The 26102-nt window shown below is 34.8% G+C and overlaps 1 protein-coding gene across 19 annotated transcripts in view; it reads left to right on the forward strand.

Moving 5' to 3' along the window:
- Positions 1-520: 520 nt before the first annotated feature.
- Positions 521-26102, forward strand: part of Camk2d (calcium/calmodulin dependent protein kinase II delta) — a 301140-nt gene continuing 275558 nt past the window's right edge. For 3 of the 19 annotated variants that reach the window (XM_058583741.1, XM_058583746.1, XM_058583752.1), the window contains exons 1-2: positions 527-739; positions 2336-2430. In XM_058583741.1, coding sequence (XP_058439724.1) covers positions 675-739; positions 2336-2430 — 160 coding nt within the window. In that variant the 5' untranslated portion in view covers positions 527-674. Of the gene's footprint in view, positions 740-2335; positions 2431-26102 lie in introns of all 19 variants that reach the window. The other 16 variants (XM_058583747.1, XM_058583744.1, XM_058583751.1 and 13 more) reach the window with 12 other exon arrangements.

Below are 26102 nucleotides of genomic sequence, written 5' to 3' on the forward strand. Positions count from 1 at the left end.
GCTTCGCCCGAGCCGAGCGCTCTTTCTCTCGCCGCACCGTCTCCAAGCCTCTTGGGCTCGTGGGGACCGCGAGGCCGCCGAGGTGCTCGGCGCCGCCAGCGCCGCCGCTGCTCGCTGGAGAGAGCTGGCCCCGCGTGCGCACGCTCGGCCGAGTCCAGGCGCGCCCCGCGCCAGCGCCTGCTGACAGCTGCAGCTGGGCTCGCGCTGTCCGCTTCGGGCTCCGCGGCCTCAGCCCCTCTGCACTCCGCCTCCACCCGTTCGGACTCCCTCCCCTCCACCCTTGCCCCTGGTGTGGATCGTTTCGCAACTGCTCGCCTGTCGCCCGTGCCCGACTGTTTTTCCCTTTCCCCGCTCCTTCTTGAGTACTTTGCCCCCTACATTTGGGGAGAGGGGCTAGAAAGGCGACAGGCGAAGCGTCCAGGAAAGAAGGAAGCGAGGCCCACAGGCGGAGGAGGATCGACGGACTGTGGGGAGCAGACCCCACACCACCCTTTCTGGTCATCTCCCCTCCCGCCCCGCCCCTGCGCACACTCCCTCGCGGGTGAGCTACTTTGGGACGAGGAAAGTGAGGGCGGCTCTGGGTGACAGCGCCGCGGGGCCAGTCCCAGGGAAGACGCGCGTCTGCTCGCCTCTCGCCAGTCGCGCTCCCAGCCAGGGCACAGCCCGGACCGAGGATGGCATCGACCACCACCTGCACCAGGTTCACCGACGAGTATCAGCTTTTCGAGGAGCTCGGAAAGTAAGCGCCTTTGCCCGGCATCACACGTCCCCTTTCCAGCAGAGGGAGGGTCGCTTTGCCCCCGACCCATTCACCTCTGGTGTGGGCAGGGGAGTTCTGGAGACCGGAGGAGAGGGAGGAGGGCCCCTTATTTGTCTCTCTGGGAAAGGTGCTTTTAGTAAGGAAAGGGAACAGGGGAGGGTAAGAGCCCCCTACTCCGACTGTGGCCCGCTGCCACAATCCTTAGCCCACCTTTTCCCGCTCCCCACCCTCTTGCAGGGAGAGACTTAGTGAATTTATGGTCTCTGCAGTTGTAGCTGTCATCCCCAGAAGTGTGCGTGCGTGTGTGTGTGTGCGCGCGCGTGTATGTGTTTGGAGAGGAAGCAAGAACCCATGTAAAATGCAACATATATCACGTTTTCTGTAAATAGAGATGCCTCCTGGTTAGCCCGCTTGTCCGCAGTCTGACCCACGTACGAATGAGCGCTCACTGCCACAGACAGTGCCATATTTATTGATGCCGAAAGTTCAACTTGGCTTGATGTAGAGTCTGTTTCGCATCCAGTACTTCTGTCCAGGAAAAGGGCCACCCAACAGAACCCAACCCCCTGCCCTATATTCGCTATTATTCTTTGCGCTAGATTACTCGCTCACCATCATTCTTCCAAGGATTTATGTGTGCATCTTTGCATTCTCTGGGAGGATTTATTTATACAGGCAGCGGAAAAGCCCTTTGGAGACTGGGAGAGCGCTTCCCAAGGGTAGCCTAGCGTTGTATAAACGACCTCCTACGCTTAACTGGCAAGAACTACTTGGAAATGTTAAGGAAGAGGACAGAATACCTACTGAGGATCTGTGCAAAGGAACCTAGGGGCAGAGTTATGAATGTTGATTTATGTAGCATCAAACCCAAATCCAATTTCTCCATCGCTAGTTTCCACTTTTTTGAAAGGGGTGCGTTCAGAGGCATTGTTGGATTATATGGTTGAATTGAAGGAAATAAATATTTTTAAATGTCGTCAAAACCACCTTTTTATATTGTCTGCTGTTAAAACATGGAGAATATGTCGGAAGAGCAGCTTAATTCAACCCTCTCCCCTCCCCCAGCCTAAAACAGGACATGGAGAAATCACCATATCAGAATTTGTTAAAGCACATCAGTGTGCTCAAGATTTATATTTTAATGAAAATAATCGCCATATTTACTTACTTGGAGTCACATTAATTTTTTTCCCCACTAAAATAAATAGGCAGCAGATTTTTGCTGCTCTTCCTCAGCTCAGTGCTTTGCAAGGTTTTCTCAGAGCATTTGGTGCTGTGAGTGTGAATTGCAAAATGTTTTCAAATTTCATGTGCAAACAAGAGCGGTCATAATTGGCAGTTCCTTTCATTTTGTTGATTAGTAATGTGTGCTTCCAGCTAAATAAAATTGATTTTATTCTTTAATATTAAGAAGGTGTGGGTTTCCAGGAAGAATTGTTCATTTTCTGAATATTGCTGTGTTACATTGATATTTAATAGTCCACCCAAATCAGTTAAAAATGTTCAAGTTTTGTAAATTTTTAATAGAATGCTAGGTCCAATTATATTGATAACCTGCTAATTATTGGTTTCCAGGGGGGCATTCTCAGTGGTCAGAAGATGTATGAAAATCCCTACCGGACAAGAGTATGCTGCCAAAATTATCAACACCAAAAAGCTTTCTGCTAGGGGTGGGTATTTTCATCCATATATATATGTTGATTTTTTTATTTGTCATGCTAATTGTTGATTTTCTTATAAGAGAATATGTCATGTAATTATAATTGAATTTTAGATGTAGGTATCATATTACATATTGACATTATTCTTTCCTGAATGCCTCTTGATCTGTACAGTTTGAAAATAAATGACCAAATATAATTGTTGTTATTTAATAAATCACTAAAATTCTGTGTTATGAGCAGTAACATAAGTAACTATTTTGTAAAGCAAATAAATGTCAATAAGTTCATTTTACTTTTAACTGTACTGTAAAAGAAGTTTTAGAGGATCCTGGAATGGAAAAATATGTCTTACAACTGTCATGATTCCTGTTTGCTTTTGAGAGGAAAAATAGGTCATAGCTCAGGTGAATCATATATTTCAATTGTAGTTACACTTGAACTTAATTCATCAAGTTATATTTAACAGTAATGGCTTCAGGAGAAAAAATTATGATTGTTATATTCTAAGAAGTTCAGCTTGATTTTGATGTTCCTGTGTGTAGTTTAGATCTTTATGTGGTCTTCTGACTTAGACTTTACATGGGATCATTTAATGTACTCTACACATGCAGTTTACAGTCACAGAGATAATTTAATAATCATAAAATAGCGGTTGACATAAGCAGAAAACTTGGAGGAATATCACTGCATTCTTTTTATTTTGTTGAACTCTTGCAAAAGTACTTATACTGAAATGTTAGGCATTCCAATTATTGTGGGCACGTGTATGAGGTATTTCCATGGGAATTTGTGGTTTGATGAAATAAAAATGAAATTAAAATGAACAAAATACTATAGTGTAAGCCCATTTCAGTGTCCTGGTTTATTTTAGGTAATGAGAGAAGAAATTCCATTAGTTTTCCAGTTTTCCTCATTTAACATGGCTTTTCAAAAGTACTTCTTACTGATGTCCTGGGATCATTGCATTTATCCAGTGCTTTTTTTTTTTTTTAATTCATTGCAAATTCTACTTTTAACATGTACTTTAGATTTAAGTTGGCATTTCAGTTTATTCATTTGAATGGAATTTTGTTGTAATTTCCTTCATCTGATTTTAATATGCATCTGAGGCAGATCTATTGCTAAAGTAACCAGCATCATAGAATCTTGGTATGAAAACTAATGAGAAGCATGTTGTGCTAATTATGTTCTCCCTTCCTTAGTCTCTACTCCATAGTAAGTTAACAATGAAAAAGAAGTTGCTAAACTATGAATACCATTTTAGAAAAAAAGAAGAAGAAAAATGAGTAGATTTTGTTCAGTGATTACCTTATTTCTTTTGGTGTGTAGGATTATATCATTTTGACAAGTGTGGGGGGTCTCACTTCTTTTGGAGCCATTATGAAACCTATTCCAAATCTTTTGGTCACTTTAAATCTTTTCTCAAAACAACTTAGTCTAGTGCTGCACTTCTACTAATTTCCTTGATTAGAGTCATACCTCTTCATCCACACCACTTCATAATTCTACATCAGAATGACAAATACCCTTGTCCATGTTTACGTATGTTTTACTCTGTTCTGCCTCCAATCTATGGAAGATAAATCTTCCCTAGCCTGATTAGCCTGATGGAATTTCTTCTCCCTGCCACTTTGCCAGTGTCTCTCAACTGTTCTCAAACTGTGCTTCACAAAACCACTTGCACCCAAGTCTTCTTGCCTTTTCTGGATTTAATGACTCCGAGTATTTCACTACATGTTGAAAAAGTAGCTAGGGTGAAGAGTTAGAAGAAATTCTTGTTCTTCCTCTGCATTTTTTTTTTCTGGTAACTTTGGGCAAGTTTCTTAATCTGCTTTATGTTAACCTGCCTAAAAACGAACAAGTGAAGAATGTCATTAGCACTGGACCCAAATGGTCGGGATTGAATTCTGATTCCTATCTATACCTACTAACCATGTGATCTTGGGCATTTTGCCCTCTTTTCTCTGAGCTTCAGTTGTTTTCTTTTTTTTAATCTGTAAATAGGGTAATAATAAAACTCTTCCTTATAGAGTTTTGCATGCAGCAAATGAATTACTACAGTGTAGAACAATAGTATCTGCCACGTTATATGTATTTGGTGAATATTAGCTGCTACTGTACTCTAATAAGATTGTTGTAATGATCAAATTAGATTATTTATGAAAGAATTGGAACATTATAATTATAGTGGTGGATTTGATTTAGCTGTGAGAGCTCAATTTGAATCTTGGCTCTGCCTGTTGCTTGGTATGTAACTTTGGTTCAATCACTTACCTTTTTCCATCTCTGGTTCTTTTTCAGTAAAATAGGAAAACATAATCATGGGATTTTTTTTTTTTTTTTTTTTTTTGGTACCTGAGATTGAACTCAGGGACACTTGACCACGGAGCCACATCCCCAGCCCTATTTTGTATTTTTTTTTTTTTATTTAGAGAAAGGATCTCAATGAGTTGCTTAGCACCTCTCTGTTGCTGAGGCTTCCTTTGAACTTGAGAACTTCCTGCCTCAGCCACCTGAGCTGCTGGGATTAAAGGCATGCGCCACTGCACCCAGCTTCATGGGGTGTTTTGAGCATTCAGTGAATTCTGTGAGGATTACTTCTTCAATTGCACAGTGCTGTGTCATTTTTACCTATAATAATTCTGTAAAAATTGTAGTACTTTTTCTATAAAATGTTCAACAACTTTATTTGGGGTCATCACACAATTAGAGCTGGTTATAGAATATTGTACTTTGTAATGTATACAATCTAACCCCCCAGATTAAATTATAAAATTTTAAAGAAAAATATCATGCTTTCATTTTTTGAAAAAGCATTCAAAACATGCAACTAGAGAACAAAGAAGAGACCAAGTACAAAGTGACTGAAATAAAATGTGGTTATTAAATGATCTGTAAAGGAGTTAAGTATTTAGTTTACCCCTAAGAACAAGCAGAGATTGAGCATAAGGAAATCTGTAAATTAATGTATTGGGACCACATGCTTTAAAATACATACTTTTTTCTAATCCTATTCCCTTCAGAGAATATATGATCCACAAAGAGTCCGCTGAAAAATTTAAAAAATTACAAATACATTCAAAGTCAATTGTAGAATGAAGTGTGAAAACAGTATGGCTATTTTTTCTAAGGTACTGATTTGAGAGAGGTACATTGGCAAGTTTTATGGAACATGGAATTTTTTTTTAATATTTATTTTTTTTTTAGTTTTTGGCGGACACAACATCTTCGTTTGTATGTGGTGCTGAGGATCGAACCCAGGCCGCACGCATGCCAGGCGATCACGCTACCGCTTGAGCCACATCCCCAGCCCAACATGGAATTTTTTTGTGCCATATTTTGTTTGCATTAGTTGAAATTCCATGCCTTTGTAAATTCAAACCTTAGTCCTATTTATTTTAAAGACCAGGCAGGTTTTCTATCTCAACTGATGTTCTTTAGATGTAACATTATAATTGAAAAAGAAAGGGCCATTTGTCAATAAATCTAAGCTATGAGAGAATTGAAAAATTTGGCTACATTCCTGCACAAATTTGCACATCCAACTTTGCTGTCACCCAGCATTTTTCTGCGCCTAGGTTTTAATGGATCTCTAGCAAACAGTTTCAGTTGCATTTCCTCTCAGCTGTTAGTCACACACACCATATTTGGGAGACTCAGTGTCTGTTGAAGAATTTCTTTCCTTTTGCATGGGCATGCACATGCATAGAACATCCATTATTAGTATTATTAAGCAAGTAGGTTAACTAGGCTTATGATTTTAACTTGGCCTCTTTTTTAAAAAAATAGTGTAGAAATATCTTAAACATCTGATATTTTATATGTAAACTCTGTCTTCTCAAAAGGTTTTTTTTTTGTTTTTTGTTTTTTTTTTTTTTGCGGGGGCAGAGGAGAGCAGAGGGCACTGCTCTTAGTAAATGGTGAATAGCAATAGAATTTTCCCCATTTTTTCTCCATAAGAATTAGAAATTATATAATTTTGATTCCAGCAGTTTAAGTGAGTGCTTAACAAGTGCTAATTTGCTTTGCTGTTTTGATATTCTATTTGCACGTGTTCAGAGTGATAAGCTGTTTTCATATTCCATAAAGTCCATGGAGGATTGTGATTGCCATTTAGAATCCAGTAGATTGATTGGTTCTGATGACGGTTGTCTTTAGAAATATTCTATGTGACATTTTATTTAACTTCTATTTATTTTGCATTTTCAAGCTTCCCGATTGTAATAATAACTACTTGACATTAATCTTCCATTGTATTTCCCGATCCTCAGAAACCACTTATTACATAGTCTAATATGCCATAGATTACTGGTTTTATAAAATATAATGAATTAAACATAAGCTTAAAATAATGTATGCTATTACAAATATATTTTATCTCTACCCCGTTGCTAAAGTTAAAAAGGAGTTTTATATTTCTATAAAACTTCATAATGCAGTTAAATCATTTCATTTTTTTCTTTTACTAGTCCTAATAATTTCTAAATTGGTGATAGTAGTAGAACATGATGAATCAGAACTATAAAACTACTTGACCATGTACACAAAATTAGTGTTGTACATGTGTGTATGTACATACCCCTAAGTAATATTTTTTGATTTTTTATATTTATTTTTTAGTTGTAGGTGGACACAGTGTCTTTATTTCATTTTTATGTGGTGCTGAGGATGGAACCCAGTGCCCTACTCACACTAGGCCAGCACTCTACCACTAAGCCACAACTCAAGCTTGGTTTTTTTTTTTTTTTTTTTTTTTGGTGTTTTAATAGGGATGTCAAAATCTAACTCAGGCTGCTTTTTTGTTTGTTTGTTTTTTGTTTTTTAATCCAGGCAATCAAGAACTTACTGTACTTTCTCAACTTTGTGGTTACTTATCTTGAATTGGAAGTAAAATTGAGACTATATAGATGAATCAGTTTGTTCTGATTATACATTATTGATTTGGCAATTTGGAACTAATAGGAGAAATCAATATTTGAAGGTTTCTTGACTAGAATGTTTTCAGAAAAAGTTAAGTCTTTTATTTTCATACATGTCACCATAACTCTTCACTTTTTGGGCCCAGAAGTGGCATGTTTAATTCTTATTTTGTTTCCTTTGGTTATGTTTAGTTATACTATGTTCTTACATAGGCCTTGATATTGGACATTTATGTTTTTTCTTTTGGTGAATGAGAATATTGATATTCAAAACTGGTCTGAAGGTAAAAATAAGAATGTATACCCACGTTTCTAGGAAATAATAGAAATCCTTTCTTGATTCAAACATCGTTAAATAAGGTAAACTTAATGTCAGATTCCTAACTATGATATCAATAACTGGTGTCCACCTTTGCCTGACTGGTGATATGAGAGCAGACCCTCTAAGAACTTTGATTGTTAGTACAGTTAGATTAGTACTTTTCAGTTCCATTGACATACTGAATCAACTCAATGTAAAAATTAAAATTTAGTAGTATATCACCTTTTTGGGGTCTTTTAATGTTATAATCTTGAATTCTAGAAATCAAGTACTGGGATTTTCTTTGGTATTTAACTTATTTTGTTAACTAGATTTTAACTTATTTTTAAAAGTCTGAAATCCAAGGCTCATTCATAGTACCACTAGGGATGGGTTGATATATTTCTTTCTACGCTGTCTCTCCCCATTTATTAGGGTATGCTGTGTTATACAATGTTTTTATATGTTACTGGCAATTAATTGACGGTTATTTACCTACGGAAATATGTGAAAGATTTTTAATTACTCATTATGTGTGTGTGTGCATTAAAGATTTTAAGTTACAGTAATAGCACTTAGTATTAGCAATATCTTAACTGTAAAACATTTTTATAATGGTAACTTATAGTTCACATCACTTTATAGGTTATTAAGCATAGTCACATATTACTTATTTTATGTGTTTATTGAATAAATATTGAACTGTTACAATGGGAGAGTCTTAGGAAAATAAAGATTATACAAACAAACATGTGAGAAGACAAATTGAGTTGCAAGTATAGCATGAATAAAGTACTGTGAGTTTTCAGCAGAAAAGATTATTTCTGCCTAGGAAAAAAATTAAAAAGGCTTTCATATGTACAGATTTAAAGAAATGTTAAAAGCCACAATAAAGGTAAGACTCAAGTGCTTCACCCTGCAACACAAAAAAGATTAAATTGTCAGGTGCAGTGGCGCCCACCTGTAATTCCAGTGACTTGGAATGCTGAGGCAGGAGGATCGTTAGTTTAAACCCAGCTTCAGCAACTTAATGAGGCCCTAAGCAACTCAGGAAGACCCTGTCTCTAATAATAATAATAATAATAATAATAATAATAATACACACACACATACACACACACACATATATATACATATGTATATATATCTCAGAGGGCTAGGGGCATGGCTTGGTGGTTAAGCAACCCTGGGTACGATCCCTGGTACAAAAATAAAAAAGGCTAAGTGAACAACTTGGAGAAATGGTTTAAAATGACTTATTGGATTATAAGGAAAATGACATTTTATTCATAATGGTAAAAATATTGCAATCATCAACATGCAATTTTTATAATATATTAATTAATTAACTAATTGATTAATTTTGCCGTGTAGGGGATCAAATCCAGGAACTTGCAGGTGGTAGGCAAGTGCTCTGCCACTGAGCCACACCCTAGTACCTTAGAATAAAATTATTTTAAGTGAAGTAGGGCATTTCTTAAGATGAAAGAACTCCTTTGATTATAGTTAAGATGTACAGAGCAACATTTCTTAAGATGAAATCATAGACCTTCATCTGCTATAACCTCTTACTTCAGGACTGGGAAACTGGTAGGTTTCAAGAGGGAGAGGGATTTGTATGTTGTTTATAAATCTCTTAACTATTATAGTAATTATACACACTTACAGAACAATAACATCATTGATTTTTATTTATTTTTTAGTTACACGACTCATCTGGGACTACAGTCTCCTTAGAACTTAATTATCTTCCAAATCAATAATGCCACCATCATCAATAATAATTTAGAAAAATAGAAATAGTGATAGTCATTATATATAAAACGTGCCTTCTAAGTGACATCAGGTGTATATTTACAAGAGACTGTTTTAATTTATTTGCACATTGCATCCTCTCAGATTAAGAATATTACCTCAGTTTTAAAAAGAGGAAACTGAGGCTCTTATACAAGGCCTCAAAATTAGTTAAGTAATAGCGTCTGAATTTCAATCCATTTTTTTTCCTAGCCACAAAGACTGCCCATTTCCATGATCACATCCCATAAATTATTATTATACAGAACTTAACCTGTATGTATTTACCTGTGTGTTCTTGACTGATCTCACTAGGCTACAGAGTCCTTCATAAAAAAAGACTATGTCTTGTATTCATACATTTCCATTGTAAGGAGAGAATTGAGAATTATTTCTTCTTCTTTTTTCTTTTCTTTTTTGTTTTGGTTTTGGGGATTGAACTCAGAGCACTCAAGACTAAGCCACATCCCCAACCCTAGTTTATATTTTATTTAGAGACAGGGTCTCACTGAGTTGCTTAGCGCCTTGCTTTTGCTGAGACTTTGAACTTGCGATTCTCATGTCTCAGCCTGGAATTGAATATTACTTCTACAAAACACATGTAACATAAGATCAGATTGAGGCTTCAGACAGCCTCCACATGTATATTCTAGAAGGAAAATAATGAAATATTTTATCAAAATGGTAGAAAGATGATTGCAGAAGAGTTAAGTGTTTTGGTAAACTCACCTCATTCATGGATTAAAATTATCTTACTACACAATAAGTCTCTAATATTACTTTTCAAAATGATTTACTTGCCACTACTTCTGAAAAACTTGGCCCTTTAACCAAAGCCCAGAGAAACCTACTCAGAAAGCCATTCTGCTCCTTTCACTTATCCTCTTTAACTAGTGAACAGAATCAATTTTTTGTTGTTTCTTGAACAACAGTATTGAATATGTCAAATTCATACCAAAAATGTAACAACAGAAAGAAAAAACCCAAATTATCAGGTTCCATATATATTGGAAGAATAGCTCCTAGGTATCACAAGTAGTACAAAAGTACACAAATGAAATATTGTGATATAATATTCATGTATACTTATGTGTTCTGCCTAAGGTGCTCTACTTTTTTGATTGACAACATAGGGATTTTGAAACTTTTATTACATAAAATTTGATATATGTAATTATGTATACATTTAATTTTAAAATAATAAGCAACCAGTAAACATTCACTCAACTAGGATGTTTCCTCTTACTTTTGAAGCTGCCTGTGTGCTCCTTGCTGATTCCCATCCCTTATCTCCTTTTAAGAGTTAATCACCATCCCTGTTTTCATTTCTCCCTCCATTTCTCCATACCCTGGAGTTTTAAAATTAATTGGCAGATCTTAGTTGATCAAAGGAAAGTCTGTGCACTCTTTATCTAGATAAACTTCGTTTTATTTTGTGTATAAACTCATGGAATAAAATGCATTACTTCTAATGTATTACTATATTATTTTGCCTTCTCCCTTAAGGTCAAGGGAAAGCATAAATTTGGGATTTTTTAAATAACAAGAAACTATTTTCTTCTGATGTCTTTTTGAAGACATTGCGTTAATGATGGGTATATATACATTGAAATAAACTAAAAATAACTTAAGTGAAACTAACTTGTTAAATGTAAATATCATAAGTAAAATTTTATCAAATTTTATCTTATAAAGAAGTTATGGAGAGTTGGGAGATGCGACATTATGCCATTAGTGTTTAAATTATAATCTATACTTTGATGAGGAAATGATATTTCTGTGATATCTGGAGTCAGTCTTCTGCTGACGTATATTCATTAGTAATACAGCTTCAAACTCTGCATGTCCCAGATGGACTCACAGACTTTTTCTTTCTGTGAATGATGTCATATTTTTCCAGACTTTCAAGAAGGCACATTTGTTTTTTTTCCCCCCTCTTTGTTTTTTACCATTCATCCCATTCCTTTCCTGCTTCAACTTTTTAAAATAGTTTCCTAAACAGGATGACAGTTGTCACATTTTTATAGTTAAGTTTTAAGTTCACCTTTCAGCAGCACCCTGCTTGGCATCTTGATAAGTTCTAGGAACACAGAGGTGAAAGACAGTGATTCCATCTTCAAGTATTTCCTGGATTCTGTCTTCAAGTATTTAAGAGTGGAAGTCAGCCTGGCAAATACTGTAGAGCTTGTCAGGATTGTAATGGAGGTATGCCCCGGGCCTTCTGAGAGCATGTAGGTATGGGCTCAGGGAGATTGTATTACAGGGATTTCCTGGAAAGACTGATATATGAGGTTGTGTTGTAAATAAGTGAAGTGAGAAGGGAGCAGTGGTTGTCTAGGCAAAGTAGGCAGCATATTCAGAAGGGAGAAAGTTCCTGTTCTAGCTTCCCAATGGAATGTGAGTACACCTAGTAGTGTTATGGAGCCATCTATAACTTCCTCTCCTAGTCTTCCTATCTCCAGCCAGAAGTGATTTTTTTTTTTATCCTTTACCTTCTAAATAACTCTTACAGTTTCTTATGGAGCTATCACATTTCTCCTTCTATGTTACAATTAATTATATATGTTGTAACTTTTAATTATATAAGATATATGTGGACATTCTCCCCCCCCCCCTTTCTTTCTGTGGTACCGGTAATGGTAATAGGCCCCAGGAACCCAGAGGTGCTGGGTGCTCTATCACTTGAGATACACAACCTTAGCCCTTTTTATTTTTTATTTTTTAATTTATTTTGAGACAGGATCTTGCTAGGTGGCCCAGGCTGGCCTCAAACTTCCAATCCTCCTGCTTCAACCCTTCAGTCACTAGGATTATGGGCATGTGCCATTAAGCTCAGCTTGTAGACACTTCTTAACTTATCTTTTACTCTGCTTGGCACGGTAATTATACTATTTCAAATACTTGCACGTTTTAAATGAGTGGACAAGTGAATGAGTGAATGAATTCAAAGATGTTGTCTCTTGAAATAGACATTTCCCCAAAAGAGACTTATGACAAGTAAAGTAAATGAAAATTGAGCTTAGGCTTTATGTCAAATGGCATATATTAGCTTCATCAATTAATTTCTAATTTATATACTCTTTTGTAATTTCCCTAATGACAATTCCTGCTTTGTTGGAAAGAGTTTTGTATAATTCAGTAATTTTTTGAGCAGCTACTTTTACGCTCTCATTGCTGTGTTTTTCTCTTTTTACATATTATAACGTGGCTTATTAATGAGGGATAATATTTTTGTAGTCTTTGTGTCTGTCATCACCATTTCAGTAATGCCAGGCTCGTGTCATCATTACATTATTTAACATGTATTAGTCCTTAAATTTTTTGATCTCTTCTACAGAGGTAAGTGGTTATCTAATTTTTCATTTATCTTTTGTCAAAGCTCATTTTATAAAGTGTTTTGGTGATCCTTTACAAAGTTTTGAGTGCATAAATCATGGATGCTGTTTGCTTAGTGTTTATTTGATTTTTTTTTTAAAGCAGTTGGTGGGAAACTGTTGTAACTATTTATCTGTCAATTCAGAAATTTGGTAAAAGGAAAATGTACTTGTTTCACTATCAAAGGCCCTTAAAACAGAATGCTTGTTGAATAGCACTTATTTGTGTTCCCTCCTCAAGGGAACTTTTGTTGGGTGATGTGTTGCAAGATGTGGAGAATTTTATACACACACACACACACACACACACATACATACATACATATACATATATAAGTTAGAGATATATTTCTAATATAATAGAAATTGCATATTATATTCTAATAGATATTATGTAATAGAAAACATGTTCTTTTCATAAAAACATCTCAATCATATTTTTACACGGTGATTTAATGGCTATAAGCATAGTAGCAAAAGTAATTTGGAAAATTAGTTCAGGTGAATATTTGGGTCACTTTGTGGAAAATTTATCCATGATGAATCTCTTATTATTTTAATAAGCTGAATTTTACATGCTTTTATTTTAAAACCTGTATAACAAAATTTGTTAGGTTCAGAGAGAATGATAAACCTTGGACATACCTCTGAAATACATACTTATTACCAATTTGTATAAGTACATTTAAAATTAATTATATGATAAAATAGAATTTGGGAAAATATAGAAAAATAGAAAAGGCAACTATCAGTCTAGTTCAGTTTCCTCAAACAAGCACTCTTGATACTTTCTTTTTTAATTTGTTCATGTACTAGACTAAAATGCACAACTTTTTGCCCTGCTTTTTTATTTAAAATTATTACATTTTCTTACTACAAATCATTCCATTTATTTATTTATTTATTTGGTACTGGCGATTAAAACCAGGGGTGCTTAACCACTGAGCCACATCTCAAGTCCTTTTTATTTTTATTTTTTATTTTGAAAAAGGGTCTTGCTAATGTGCTTAGGGCCTTACTATGTTGCTGAGGTTGGCCTTGAACTTGTGATCCTTCTACCTCAGAATTCCAAGTCTCCGGATCCTTTAAATTATTAACTCCATTGTACTTTACTGAGAACATCAACTAATTATTTTAGTATTGCTAGATTTAAAAAAAAATTTTTTTGCTCTTTGTTATGATAACTGACATGATTTTAAAAATTGTTTTGTGAAACTCTTCATACTTTTTATCCTTTTCTTAGGAAATGTTCATAGAGGAGAATTAAAGAGTTCCAGGATTAAGTATTATCAAAATTCTTGGTAAATATTGTCCAATTGCTATCTACTTTTGTATATTTTCACCAAGGACATTGAAGTATAGTACAATACTGGAATTGAATTAATTTTTAAATTTTAATTTCAATTAAATAAAAACTGTGTACTCACCATGTCCTAGTCTCTCTGCTAGGTACTGGATAAATAAAGCCACAAAGATAAGGTCCTTCCTCTCAAGGTAAACCAATGTGCAGTCAGCTAAATTACCATACAGGTTGATAAGTGTCACAATAAAAGGTATACTGAGTTCTGAGGTATAAGGAGATAACTGTTGAGTTGATGAAAGGTCAGGGACACTTCTTCAAGGAACTGATATCTGCACTAGGTTTTGAAAATATTCAGTTTTTAATTTAGAGAGAGATAAAAAAAACCAAATTAATAACTTATTATGAAAAAATATTCACGAGAAGTAAGCAAATTGGAAAGTGCCACTAAAGTGAATTAGATAGAAACACTTTCTAACCCTTTGTGATCCACTTACCATGTGTAGTTTCATGGAAGCATGTAAGAACTGATGAAAAGAAATGGATTTTTTTTTTCTTTCATGGAATCATTAAGTGTGGCAAGATTTGTTGGTATTTGTAAGGAGAATTCTGGGATTTTATATCACTGAGTAATTTAGGGATGATCAGCTGATAAAAGAGGACTAACTTCTTTTCAACCTCTCATTTTGTTTTACTTAGCCTCAGAACAAAATTTTTTAAAAAGTAAGAATGACTAAATGGAAAATAAAAGAATAACAGTTAATTAAAGTAACCAATATTATAAATGTGCACTAGAAAATCTGATTTGCATTTATAAAACAAAAAGCTAGTCACTGATGTTGCAATATTGATTTGATGGCTATTTTAAAAATGTGTTTTTAGACTTTTTAAATAAAATAAGATGTCTAAAAATGATACTGACAAGCCGGGCATGGTGGCACACTCCTCTAATACCAGCGACTGAGGTTGAGACATGAGGATTGCGAGTTAAAGCCAGCCTCAGCAAAAGCGAGGCGCTAAGCAACTCGTTGAGACCCTGTCTCTAAATAAAAATACAATTCCCGGTACCAAAACTAAAAATAAGAAAAGGTGAACACTGGAAACATTTAGAAAAAAAATGATACTGGCCTTTAGTGCCTTAGTGCATGTGTCTAGAATAGTGCCTGATTATTCTTCACAGATATTTATTGAATAGATGGAGGAATAAATTATTGCTAAGCTGTATTATCTTATGATTCATCAGTACACATTTAGGGACCCAGAACTTTTAGCATTTACCAAAATGTTGCCTCCCTCTTTCACTTTTTTTAAAAGAAAAGCTAAAAATTACACTGTCAGAGTAATTCAATAATTTTTAACTTAGTACAACTTTATTGTTGGAAAATAGTCACTTCTTTATTCACATCACTTAAATAATGTAAAAATCTTTTATTCACTTAGCAGATAACTTTGATTTAAATAGTATTTTAAAAAAGATAATATTTATAATATTGGTTACTTTTCCCTCTAGTGAGGCTCAACAATGCATTTTTTTTTCATTTTTTAGAATGATCTTAGTAGCAATAAAAAATTAGGGTATAAGATCTCCCATTTTTATTAGCATTAAAGTTGCATATTTGTAGTTTAAAGGACAAAAGATCATTACTCTTTGTAAATCTATAATTTGGAGTCAAATTAAAAAAAAAAAATTTAAAGTGGAAGTAGGATCTTTGGGAGCAGAGCAGAAAGTATTTTATTACCTTAAAAAACAGGGACTCAAAATTGGTATAGTTATTAGAAAGTAAGTTGGGAGAATTCTAAGGAGAATTTGAGGGTCAAGGTATACTCTAGTTTTCTGAATGTAGATTTCTTGATATCTTACCATTTTTCATCCTAGTAGAATTACAGAGGAAGAAAATGCTGTCAAGGAGAACGGTTTGCTTCCTGTACATAGGATTGACACCTGCTTTTCTTGAATTCTGGAAATTTTGGAAAAAAGCTTTCTTTGGGTTAACTTTGCCTCTTTCTCCCTATGCATTCGTACAATCAAGAAAATACAAAACAAAATTTAATTGGTAACCTTATTTAAGTTTGTTTGAAAGAAGAAAATCCGCATTCCTTATACTAGCATAGAACCAGTTACTGGGTTACCTCTGGCACTATATCTTCCACTTAGTGTTAATAATCATAATGTCTATAATCTGCCAGTGACAAAATAAAAAGATAGCACTAAGACATGAATAGGGATGGCTGAAGGATCACTGAAATAGTCTTATCTTTTTAAAAATAATAATGGTTTTTAAATGGAATTAATACTTTTAGACCTTTTACAAACTAAAAAAAAATTATTATAGGTAGGAAACTTTTTAAGGTATGTTTTGAGATAATCCAAACCAAATGAACCTAAATTTAGAAACACCAGTGTTAGAAATATACAGTGAGCACATACAAGGTCAGTTTTATAAATAGCCCTTAGCTTCCAGAGTATAATTTCTCCTCCACCGGCATGTGAATGATTTATTCACACTCTCTATAATAAGCTTAGTGGAAAAAGGGATGGAGGAAGTGAGAAATAAGTCTTCGAGAAATTCCTGTGGCTCACACTACTGCTTATTTAGCATCTTTCATTCAAAAATCTTAAGAGATTCCCCAGTTGAGTTCCACAGTACTTCTGGAGCGTGGGTGAGGGACACTCAGGGATTCCTGTGCCTGCTGCCGTACAGCCTGACATCCTCGGGAAGCATGTTGCAGCTGTTCCATAGAGCATGTCCCATTCCTTCCTGTGCCCAGAAACAGAGGAGACACATTACCCAGCCAAGGAGGTGGCACAGGGATTAAGGGAACAGGAGTGAATCACCTGGAACTAGAATTTGTCTAGGCTTGTGGGTCAGTAACTGTATTGCTATAAAAATGTTCTTCTTTATATTCTACTTTTTGCCAAGAAAATAAACTCTGCCTATTATGTACTTATGAGAGCTTAACATTTAATAGTGAGGAATATGATATCTTATATCTATTATTGATGAGAAAAGAAAGCAGGGTTAGCATCTTATCTAAAAGATATCAAAAAGAGAACCATTTGCATTATTTCTTTTTTAAAAAAATATTTTTTTAGTTGTAAATGGACCTTTATTTTATTTGTTTATTTATTTATTTATATGTGGTGCTGAGGACTGAATCCAGAGCCTTACACATGCCAGACAAGTACTCTATCTCTGAGCCACAACTCCAGCCCACATTATTTCTTTTATATATATATTTTTAGTTGTAGGTAGACACAATACCTTTATTTATTTATTTTTATGTGGTGCTGAGGATTGAACCCAGTACCTCCCATGTGCTAGGCAAGTGCTCTATCACTGTGAAACAACCCCAGCCCTATTTGCATTATTTCTATAAAAAGCAATCTGTGAGCCTGGTGCAGTGTCTCACACCTATAATTCCAGCTACTTGGGAGGCTGAGGCAGGAGGACTGCAAGTTCAAGGTCAGCCTGGGTAACTTAGGAAGACCCTGTCTCAAAAATAAAAAGAGATTAGGGGAACAGTTTAGTATAGCTCAGTGGTAGAAGGGTTGCCTAGCATAGGTGAAGTTCTAGGTTCAATTTCTAGTACCATACAAAACCAACAAAAGAAAAGCAAGATGTTTGATTATGAAGATAATAAAATATGTCCAGTTTCCACACACAAAAAAAGGTTTTTGGCAAATAGTTGACACATGTAAGTAATCTTAGAGGAGATAAAGATGAGTACCAGAACAAAGTAATGTGATAATTCAGTGTACATGTTGATGACAGTTTTGGAAACAAGGAAAGTAATACTGAGAAAGAAAAAGCTAAGATGGATGGACAGAGGAAAGAAAAACAAAGTCACCTGGGTGCAGGAAAGCACACAGTGTTGAGAGACAGACCAAAAATGTCCTTTTGGGCAAATGAATTTTTATGGAAAATCAGGAAAGAAAGGCTAATACCAGGTATAGATCTTTGCCAAGATGAGAATGGTGTCTTAAATATATTGGAGGCACATGAAAGAGGACTTCTAAGTCCTTGCTTGGCAGGAGTGAATAAATTGGATGAATTGGCATAAAGGATGAGGGACACTGAGATTCTGACGTCTTAAGGTAGTGAGGGTTCAAGGTTGAGTCGTGGAGAAGTATAATTTTAAAATAGTAAATTGAGAAGTGAGAATTGAGCTGATTTGGGTGAGAGAAAATGAAATGTGTTTGAAATACAAGCAGTATATTCAGGTTGAAATATTTAAAAGAGCTTTGAAATTAGGTGTAGTCCTTGAGAAAGGGCCTCAAAAGATGGTACAATGTGTGGCCCAGGTTACCAGCATCAGCTCTGAAGTGAGATTACCAAGGTTCAAGAACTGGCTTGACCACTTCCTAGTCCTTGTGATTTTGAGCAAACTTTCTAACCTCTCCAAGTCTTGGTTTCCATACTTATAAAAGTGTAGTAGACATTTTAGCAACTGTTATTTGTGATTCATTTACATGGAGATGGTAGTGAAAGTGGTGCTGGTGAATAAGATCACAGTGGAGAATGGGAAGGAAAAGAGGGTTGAAGAGGGTGGTGTGGAGAAATGCAGCGATTAATGGGTGAAAGGAGAAAGTAAGGTCAAATTAAAAGAAATGGAAGGGTATATATCAGGAAGGTAGGAGGAAAGTAGGATATCACAGCACTTTGAACTGTGAAGGAGGTAATTTTCACAAAGGAGAGGGTGGCAGAGTAACATTCATTGTTGTAGATAGGTAGAGAGAAATGAAGATCAATATTCAGGAGTTTTTAGGACAGAGTCATGAGACCAGTAATCTAATGTTTATCTTCACAACCTTGGAACCTAGCACATTGCATAAAATGTAATGTGTTTAATAAATATTTGTTGAATGGATGGAGAATAAATGACTATTTCTTGGGATTAAGGAAAAAATGCACATAACCTGCAAAAGCTTGCAGGAGATAGACATATAATATGAGAATATCAGAGATTATCCCAATCAAGGAAGTTAACCAGGATAAATAAAACTGAAGTTTATTTGTAGAAAAGGAAAAAAAAATAAGTAAGGAAAATACACATAATTTGAGAAAGAGCGTAAAATATTTTGGGGCAAAGTCCTAGAACAGATAGGGGATGAATGGAAGTGTAAGAACAGTTTGGGAAAGACATTCTTTTTCTCCAGGGACAGCAGGATGGTGAGAAGATGGTGCATGTATTGAGAGGTTTCCTGTGGAGCAGAGAACAGTAATAGCTGAAAATAGGACAAGTGGAAGTGATGTTGACAGTTTTGAGATTTGGTATGGTCTTTGGGGATTGTAGAAGAGAGTCAACCAAAGGCATTATGCAGTGGTGTTAACCTGAATGATTTGCAGGTGCAGTTAATAGGACCTTGAATTTGGCACTGAAGTGTCCAGAGAGGGCTCTTGCCACAGTGTAGCAAGGTAACTGTAGGGAATCTGGCATTTTAAAAATATTTCAGGAGAAAGAGATTTCTCTTTTTGTTTTTCCCCTTACATTATTTCCCCTCGGTTCATAAATCTAATAAGTGAGAATAAAGCAGCTGCAATTTAAATTTAAAGTGGGTAATAGCAGAAGCCCTTGCTGTTATTCTTTTATGTTATTTCCAGTTTGCATCTAGCAAGAGAGATGAAGCAGGGAGGTGGTTAGAAAATATAAAATTGGTAATTTTTTTTTCTCCAGGAGTAACTACTAAAATGGTATCATTCTGGAATGTTTTTACCTGAAAGCAAAGTCTGGGAGATCTTTTATTAACAATCTAAATTAGCTATTTCTTTTTCTATTCAATTTCATTCAATTTCTCTTTATATACAAAGGATATAAAGGCAGCTTTTGATAATTCAGGTTTGTGCATAATTTTATTAGTAGAGAAAAATATTATTGCAGATTGGAAATGGGCATTAAATATGAGAACAGACAAAAGATAGCCAGAATGAATCCACTTATGTCTGTTCTGATATTTCTTGGATCTTGCTTACTTTCTTACTGTTTCTCTCTAGTTCAGTAGCTACAATGATAAGAACATTGGGTTTGGTAGGTTTTACCAAAATTATTGGTATCCTTAAATATCTTTTTTTAAAGTCTGTGTCCCTTTTCAGAGTTCCCTACAAAGGCTTATTTTGCTCCCTGAGAAAAGTGATGAAAGCCAAGGATTGTTATTGTAGTAGATGTGATTGGGATGTGTTGTTTTTAGTTTTTACAGAAAATGTTTTTAATGTTCCCTATGCGATTTTCCATCCCCCCTTTGGTATTTCTATTAATGTTTAATATTTAATTATTGCTACTTTTCCCTCCCTCTATCAACCCATTTCTCAGAATCAAAACAATATCTTAAGAATTTTTGTTCTAGAAAAAAAGGTATTTTCAATATACTTTTCCCAGTTCACCACTGCTCTTGAAGTATATGGGAGACATAAAAGTGGCAGTAGAAATAGGATATATTTTGGAGAAAGAAAATATAAGAGATGCTGATTGAAAGATAGTGGTGTGAGGAAAAGTAAGGAGACATGACTTCCATATTTGTAGCTAAATTAGATATATGATGGTGGTGCTGTAACTGAGGTGGAGAAAATGAGTAGAGTCAAATTGGGATGGGAAATCAAAGAGTCTGGTGTAATAAATCTTATATTTATCATCTCTCAAAGTAATCCCTTACCTATTAGTAGCTATTCTACTTTCTTACCTTTCCTCTTCTCCCCCCAACTCCGGGCAACTTCATATCAACTTTCTGACTCTTTAGATTTGTAGTCATACATTTTATAGTCTCTGGACTGGCTTCTTTCCTTTAGCATAATACTTTCAAGGTACATCCCTGTTGTAGCATGTTTTAATGTTAAATAATGTTCTACCATGTGAGTATATCACATTTTAAAATCCATTCTTAGATAATGAGTAGTTAAGGTTGTTTCCACTTTTTGTCTGTTTTGAAAAATGCTGCTGTGAACTTCTATGTCCAAGTTTTTTTTTGTGTGTGTAGATATGAGCTTTTATTTCTCTGGCATGTACACTTGAAATGAAGAAAATATTTTATATGCACATTCACACATTCAAGAACTATTATCTTATAGTATAGTACAGCAATTACTATAGTGATTACTAACCTGATTAATTTTCATTATAACTCTTGTGCGTTAAATTAACAGGGAAGAAGATTTTGCAATTTAGATATTTGATGTGTGGACAAGAAATGGATGACTTTCAGTGAGAAAGTGAATTATACTCCCTTTGTGTGTGAGAAAAAGATGTCCTATCGTATGTGAAAGTCTTTATTTAACCATTATTTTAAATTAGCTGTTCCTAGAGGTGAAAGGAACATCTATTTCATGTCAAAGTAACATCATTCCAATCTATTATTGTATGATCTCTACTCTTGTCAACTATTACTAGAAAGAATTTAGCATGGGGATCATTCTTTGTCATAGATTTTTGTTATATTATTGATGCAGATGCATATTTTTCATTTAATTGAATGGAAGGTTTGATAGTATTGTTACACAGGATCTGCTTTTTCTGTTTTCCCTTTGTGGGGAAGATGGCTCTTTCTGCACTTTTCTTATCAGCTGTAGCAGATACTTAGTCAATTGACACTGGCATAAAGTTTGCTAAGCTTTTGCTTTAGGGCTGGGAAGCTGTTTGTGGGGAGTGATGTGTCAGGGGACTGAGGAGTAGGCTGAAGTTGTCTTTCATCCAAATCTTGGGTTAGTTGGATAATCAAGTGTTTCCATCTTAGTCTTTTAAATTAAATAGTGAATTTAGGATTCCTTGAAAACCTAACAATTGAATACACCTCTTTCTTTCCAGTGAAATTTGAATGTTGAATTTCAGTTCTCTTGCAGCATTGAATTTTCTTGATCTGCTTAACAAAACAGGACCAACGGTCTATGAAGGACTTCCATGTACTGTGGCTCTAAGTGCTATGAACCATGTAGGAGTGTTAAAGAACAAGGAAAGGTGATTTTTTTTTTTTTTTTTTGGTAATGGGGAATTGAACTCAGGGGCACTCAACCACTAACCCACATCCTCAGCCCTATTTTTTGTATTTTATTTAGAGACTGAGTTGTTAAGCGCCTTGCCATTGCTGAGGCTGGCTTTGAACTCATGATCCTCCTGTCTCAGCCTCCCAAGCTGCTGGGATTACAGGCGTGCACCACCACACCTAGCTGGAAAGGTGATTTTTTTAAAGGGATATTCTTTTTTTAAAATTTTTTTTTGGTAGTAAGGATTAAACCCAGGGGCACTTGAAAACTGAGCTATATCCCCAGATTGTTTGATTTTTTTTTAAATTTTGAGACAGTGTCTCAGTAAGTTGCTTAGGGCCTCGCTTAGTTGCTGAGGCTGACTTTGGACTTGTGATCTCCCTGCCTCAGCCTCCCAAGTCACTGGGATTACAGGTGTGCACTACTGCACCTGGCTTTGAAGGGATATTCTAATTCACAGTTAATATTTATTTTTACAAAAGTAAAAACCCTGTTTTGCACTAATGGTAGGATATTTGTATATACATATATTTACAACTGTATATATTTTCAAGTGAATTACTATTGTTTCCCACATTATATCTTTCATAAGATGCTTTAGTCAATTTTATAGGCCGGTTTAATAGTCCTTTTATGCCTTTCAGAGTTGACTCTTGTTATTGGTTTGGATATGAGGTATCCCCCAAAAGCTCATGTGTGAGTGCAAGAAAGTTCATAGAAGAAATAATTAGGTTATGAGAGCCTTAACCCAATCAGTGAATTCCAATCACCTGATGGAATTAATTGAATGGTAACTGAAGGCAGATGAGGTGTGGCTGTAGGAGGTGGGGCATTGCAGTGTGGCTTTGTGGTATGTATTTGTATCTGGCAAGTGGAGACCTCTCTCTCTGCTTTCTGATCACCATATGAGCTGCTGTACCTGTGTCATACTCTGCCTATATGATGTTCTACCTCACCTCGAGCTCCAAGGAATGGAGGTGTCCATGGACTGAGACCTCTGAAAGCCTGAGCCCCCAAATTAACTCTTCCTCCTCTGCAGTTGCTCTAGTCAGATCTTATAGTCACAGCAGTGAAAAAGATGACTAAAACAATTCTTCTCAAGGAGTTTTTGGTGACAGGGAGAAATTCATCTTGGAAAAGTTTGCCTGAATATGTAGAATAGTGGGGATAAGGGATGTGACTCAGTAGTACAGTGCTCACCTAGCATGGAAGAATTCCTGGGTTCAGTCTCCAGTACAAAAAAAATAAGAAGGCCTACTATTTTTTTTCATTATATTTTTAGTATTATATTTAGGGTATAAAAACAGGGTTCCTAAGAAGGAACTAGAAGGATCATTAAAAATACCAATTATGTCTTTTCAGAATCCACTGAAAGCATGACAACACAATTAATATGTTTTTTATATATTAATAAAAAATATATATATCCTAAGGTTTTATATATATATATATATATATATATATATATATATATATATATATATATATATATATATATATCCTATGTGACTGACTATGGCTTCCCAGATAGAATAAGTTTGAAATGCTTGGTACCAAACCTTGCCTGAAGTCATTATCCTAAACGAGGTCTTCCCTCCACATTTTTTCAATACATATTATCATTTTTTAGAGAGCTTGATGTTTTGCTTTCGATCTGTTTCCAATTTTATTTGTTATTATAAAGAAATATTACCTTTTGAAGACATTCACAACTAGATATATGAAATATTTACTAAAGCATTGAGAAAATGCTGTTTATGCCTTAACTAAAATATAAAGGAGAATGAAAGATATATGTAACTGATAAATTATTTTTATTGTGGAAAATATATAATATAAAATCCTTTTTAATCATTTTTAAGTAAACAGCTCATTGGCATTAAGTACATTCATATTGTGCAATTATTACTACTATCCATCTCTGGAATTTTTACATCTTCTCTAAACAAACATCTGTATCTATTAACCAATAACTCCCCATTCTTCTTTCCCCCCACTTTCTAGCAACCACCATTTTTCTTTCTGTCTTTGTTAAACTGAATACTCCGGATACCTTAATATAGGTGGAATCACACTATGTCTGTCCTTGGGATTAGTTAGGTGAGTATTTCAAAGTAAAATTACAGTTATGAATGAGAAAGAAAGCCAAGAGAAACCCTCTGCTTCAAGTCTGTATTTTATTAGCTTTTATTTTGTATTTTTAAGGTCTCTTTCATTCAAGTAATTATACCATAGCTCCACTGCTTCCATGCAATGTTTATTATTGATAGTGACCTCTAATATGCTTTCAGAATTATGGGGATATTATTGGTGAAGTTCTTTTTATTCTACAAGTGAATCAGTTGACTATTTGGATTAACAGTGTAGGTCTAAAAGTTTCATATAAGTTGTAGATGAGAAAATATTTCTAAATGTTTTTGTTGAATAGTCATATAATGATGGTGGTATCTTTTTGAGTCTTTGCAATACTCTAACAAAAAGGATAACCAAAAGGATATTTTTCAGTTTTATTATTTCTGATATTCAAAGTATTAAATGATTTGTTTTGTAGAAAATTATGGGAACTCTTATTTTTTATTACTATTTGTCAAGATGATTCCATATGTCTGCCCTAAACTAGATAAAGTAAAAATTACCACAGGGTTTTCCATGTAATTTGGTGTTTTATTTTAGAAAAAGCTAAAAGAAAAAGGTTGAAACAACTGAATTAATCTCCTGTGACCAACATCCAGAATAAGGTTTTAAAACTACTCTTGATCATCTGAGTTTGAGGATTCAGTTTATACAGTTTTTTAAAATTTATTTATTTAAAAAATTTTTTTAATGATAGACACAATAGCTTTATTTTACTAATTTATTTTTTTATGTGATGCTGAGGATCGAACCCATGCCTCATGCATGCTAGGCAAACACTCTACTACTGAGCCACAACCCCAGCCCCAGATTTTATTTTTATCTGTTTTATTTTATCTTAAACTGAAAGCTGAAATACAGCAACTACCTCCGTTAAGAAAACGTTACATCGGAGGATTTCAAGCAAATTCCTTGTTTGTTTTTTTTTTTAATTCTATTACAGAACTTGGGTAAGAATCTTTATATTTAAAAATTAAAGCTATTTTTTTCCTTAAAAATAACATATTTTGTGTTCTGTTTAAAGGCAGAAAGGAAATTTGTTCTCTTTGTACATATTAGGCCTAGTCTTTGGCCATGGTTGAGTCATGAATAAAGTTACTTTGTGTATGTATTTTAAAAGACAAATTTCAAATAATCACCTTGTAAATAGGCCCTTTATAATTATATGTATGCATCACAGTTTATTAATAAAAATGTCATTTATATAATTTCATACTTTAAAAACTATGTACTTGAGCAGAGTATGCATCTCTATATTTAAAAAATAAAGTGAGTTTTTCTCTTTATAAAAACATGTAAAGTAACTTTATTTCACCCCATAGCTCTGCTTTTAGAATTTTATCTAAGCTTTTAAGATAGAGGCACACAAATTTCTGATAATTTCATCATTATTGATATTTTATTTGGATTTATGCTTATGTTTGATATCTTGACTTTTCCCTTTACTTGAGGCCTTTTAGCATATTGAAAGCAAAAGTGGCTGAAAAAAGGCAATATAGAACAGATGCTCAGTTTAGCAATTTAAAAAATGTTGCACTTGCTGAGAACCATTTTTAAATTAGATTAGCATCTAGTTATTCTTTGATCTTTCATTTGTGGTGGTTATGCCTAGACATTTATAAACTAAAGAAACAATGCTTACACAGGAGGAAAGACATTGGGGACTGTGATTCCTTCCATAAATGCAAGGCATCTGCTATTACAGGTATGTGGATTTCTTTGGGAAATCATTTGGAAGCCTTACTAACTGGCACTTTTCCTGATTCATTTTGCCAAGTCACACTGTCAGTCATTTAAGCACACAGCTTCATCATTTGCACATACAGCTCACATCACATAGCTTTGTACTAGTTTACCAAATCTCCCTTTAAAACTTCAGGTGGTAAC

The sequence above is a fragment of the Marmota monax genome, unplaced genomic scaffold (genome assembly GCF_021218885.2).
Source record: "Marmota monax isolate L192 unplaced genomic scaffold, Marmota_monax_Labrador192_F-V1.1 WCK01_AAM20220418_F8-fsc00002, whole genome shotgun sequence".
In the NCBI taxonomy this organism is placed as follows: Eukaryota; Metazoa; Chordata; class Mammalia; order Rodentia; family Sciuridae; genus Marmota; species Marmota monax.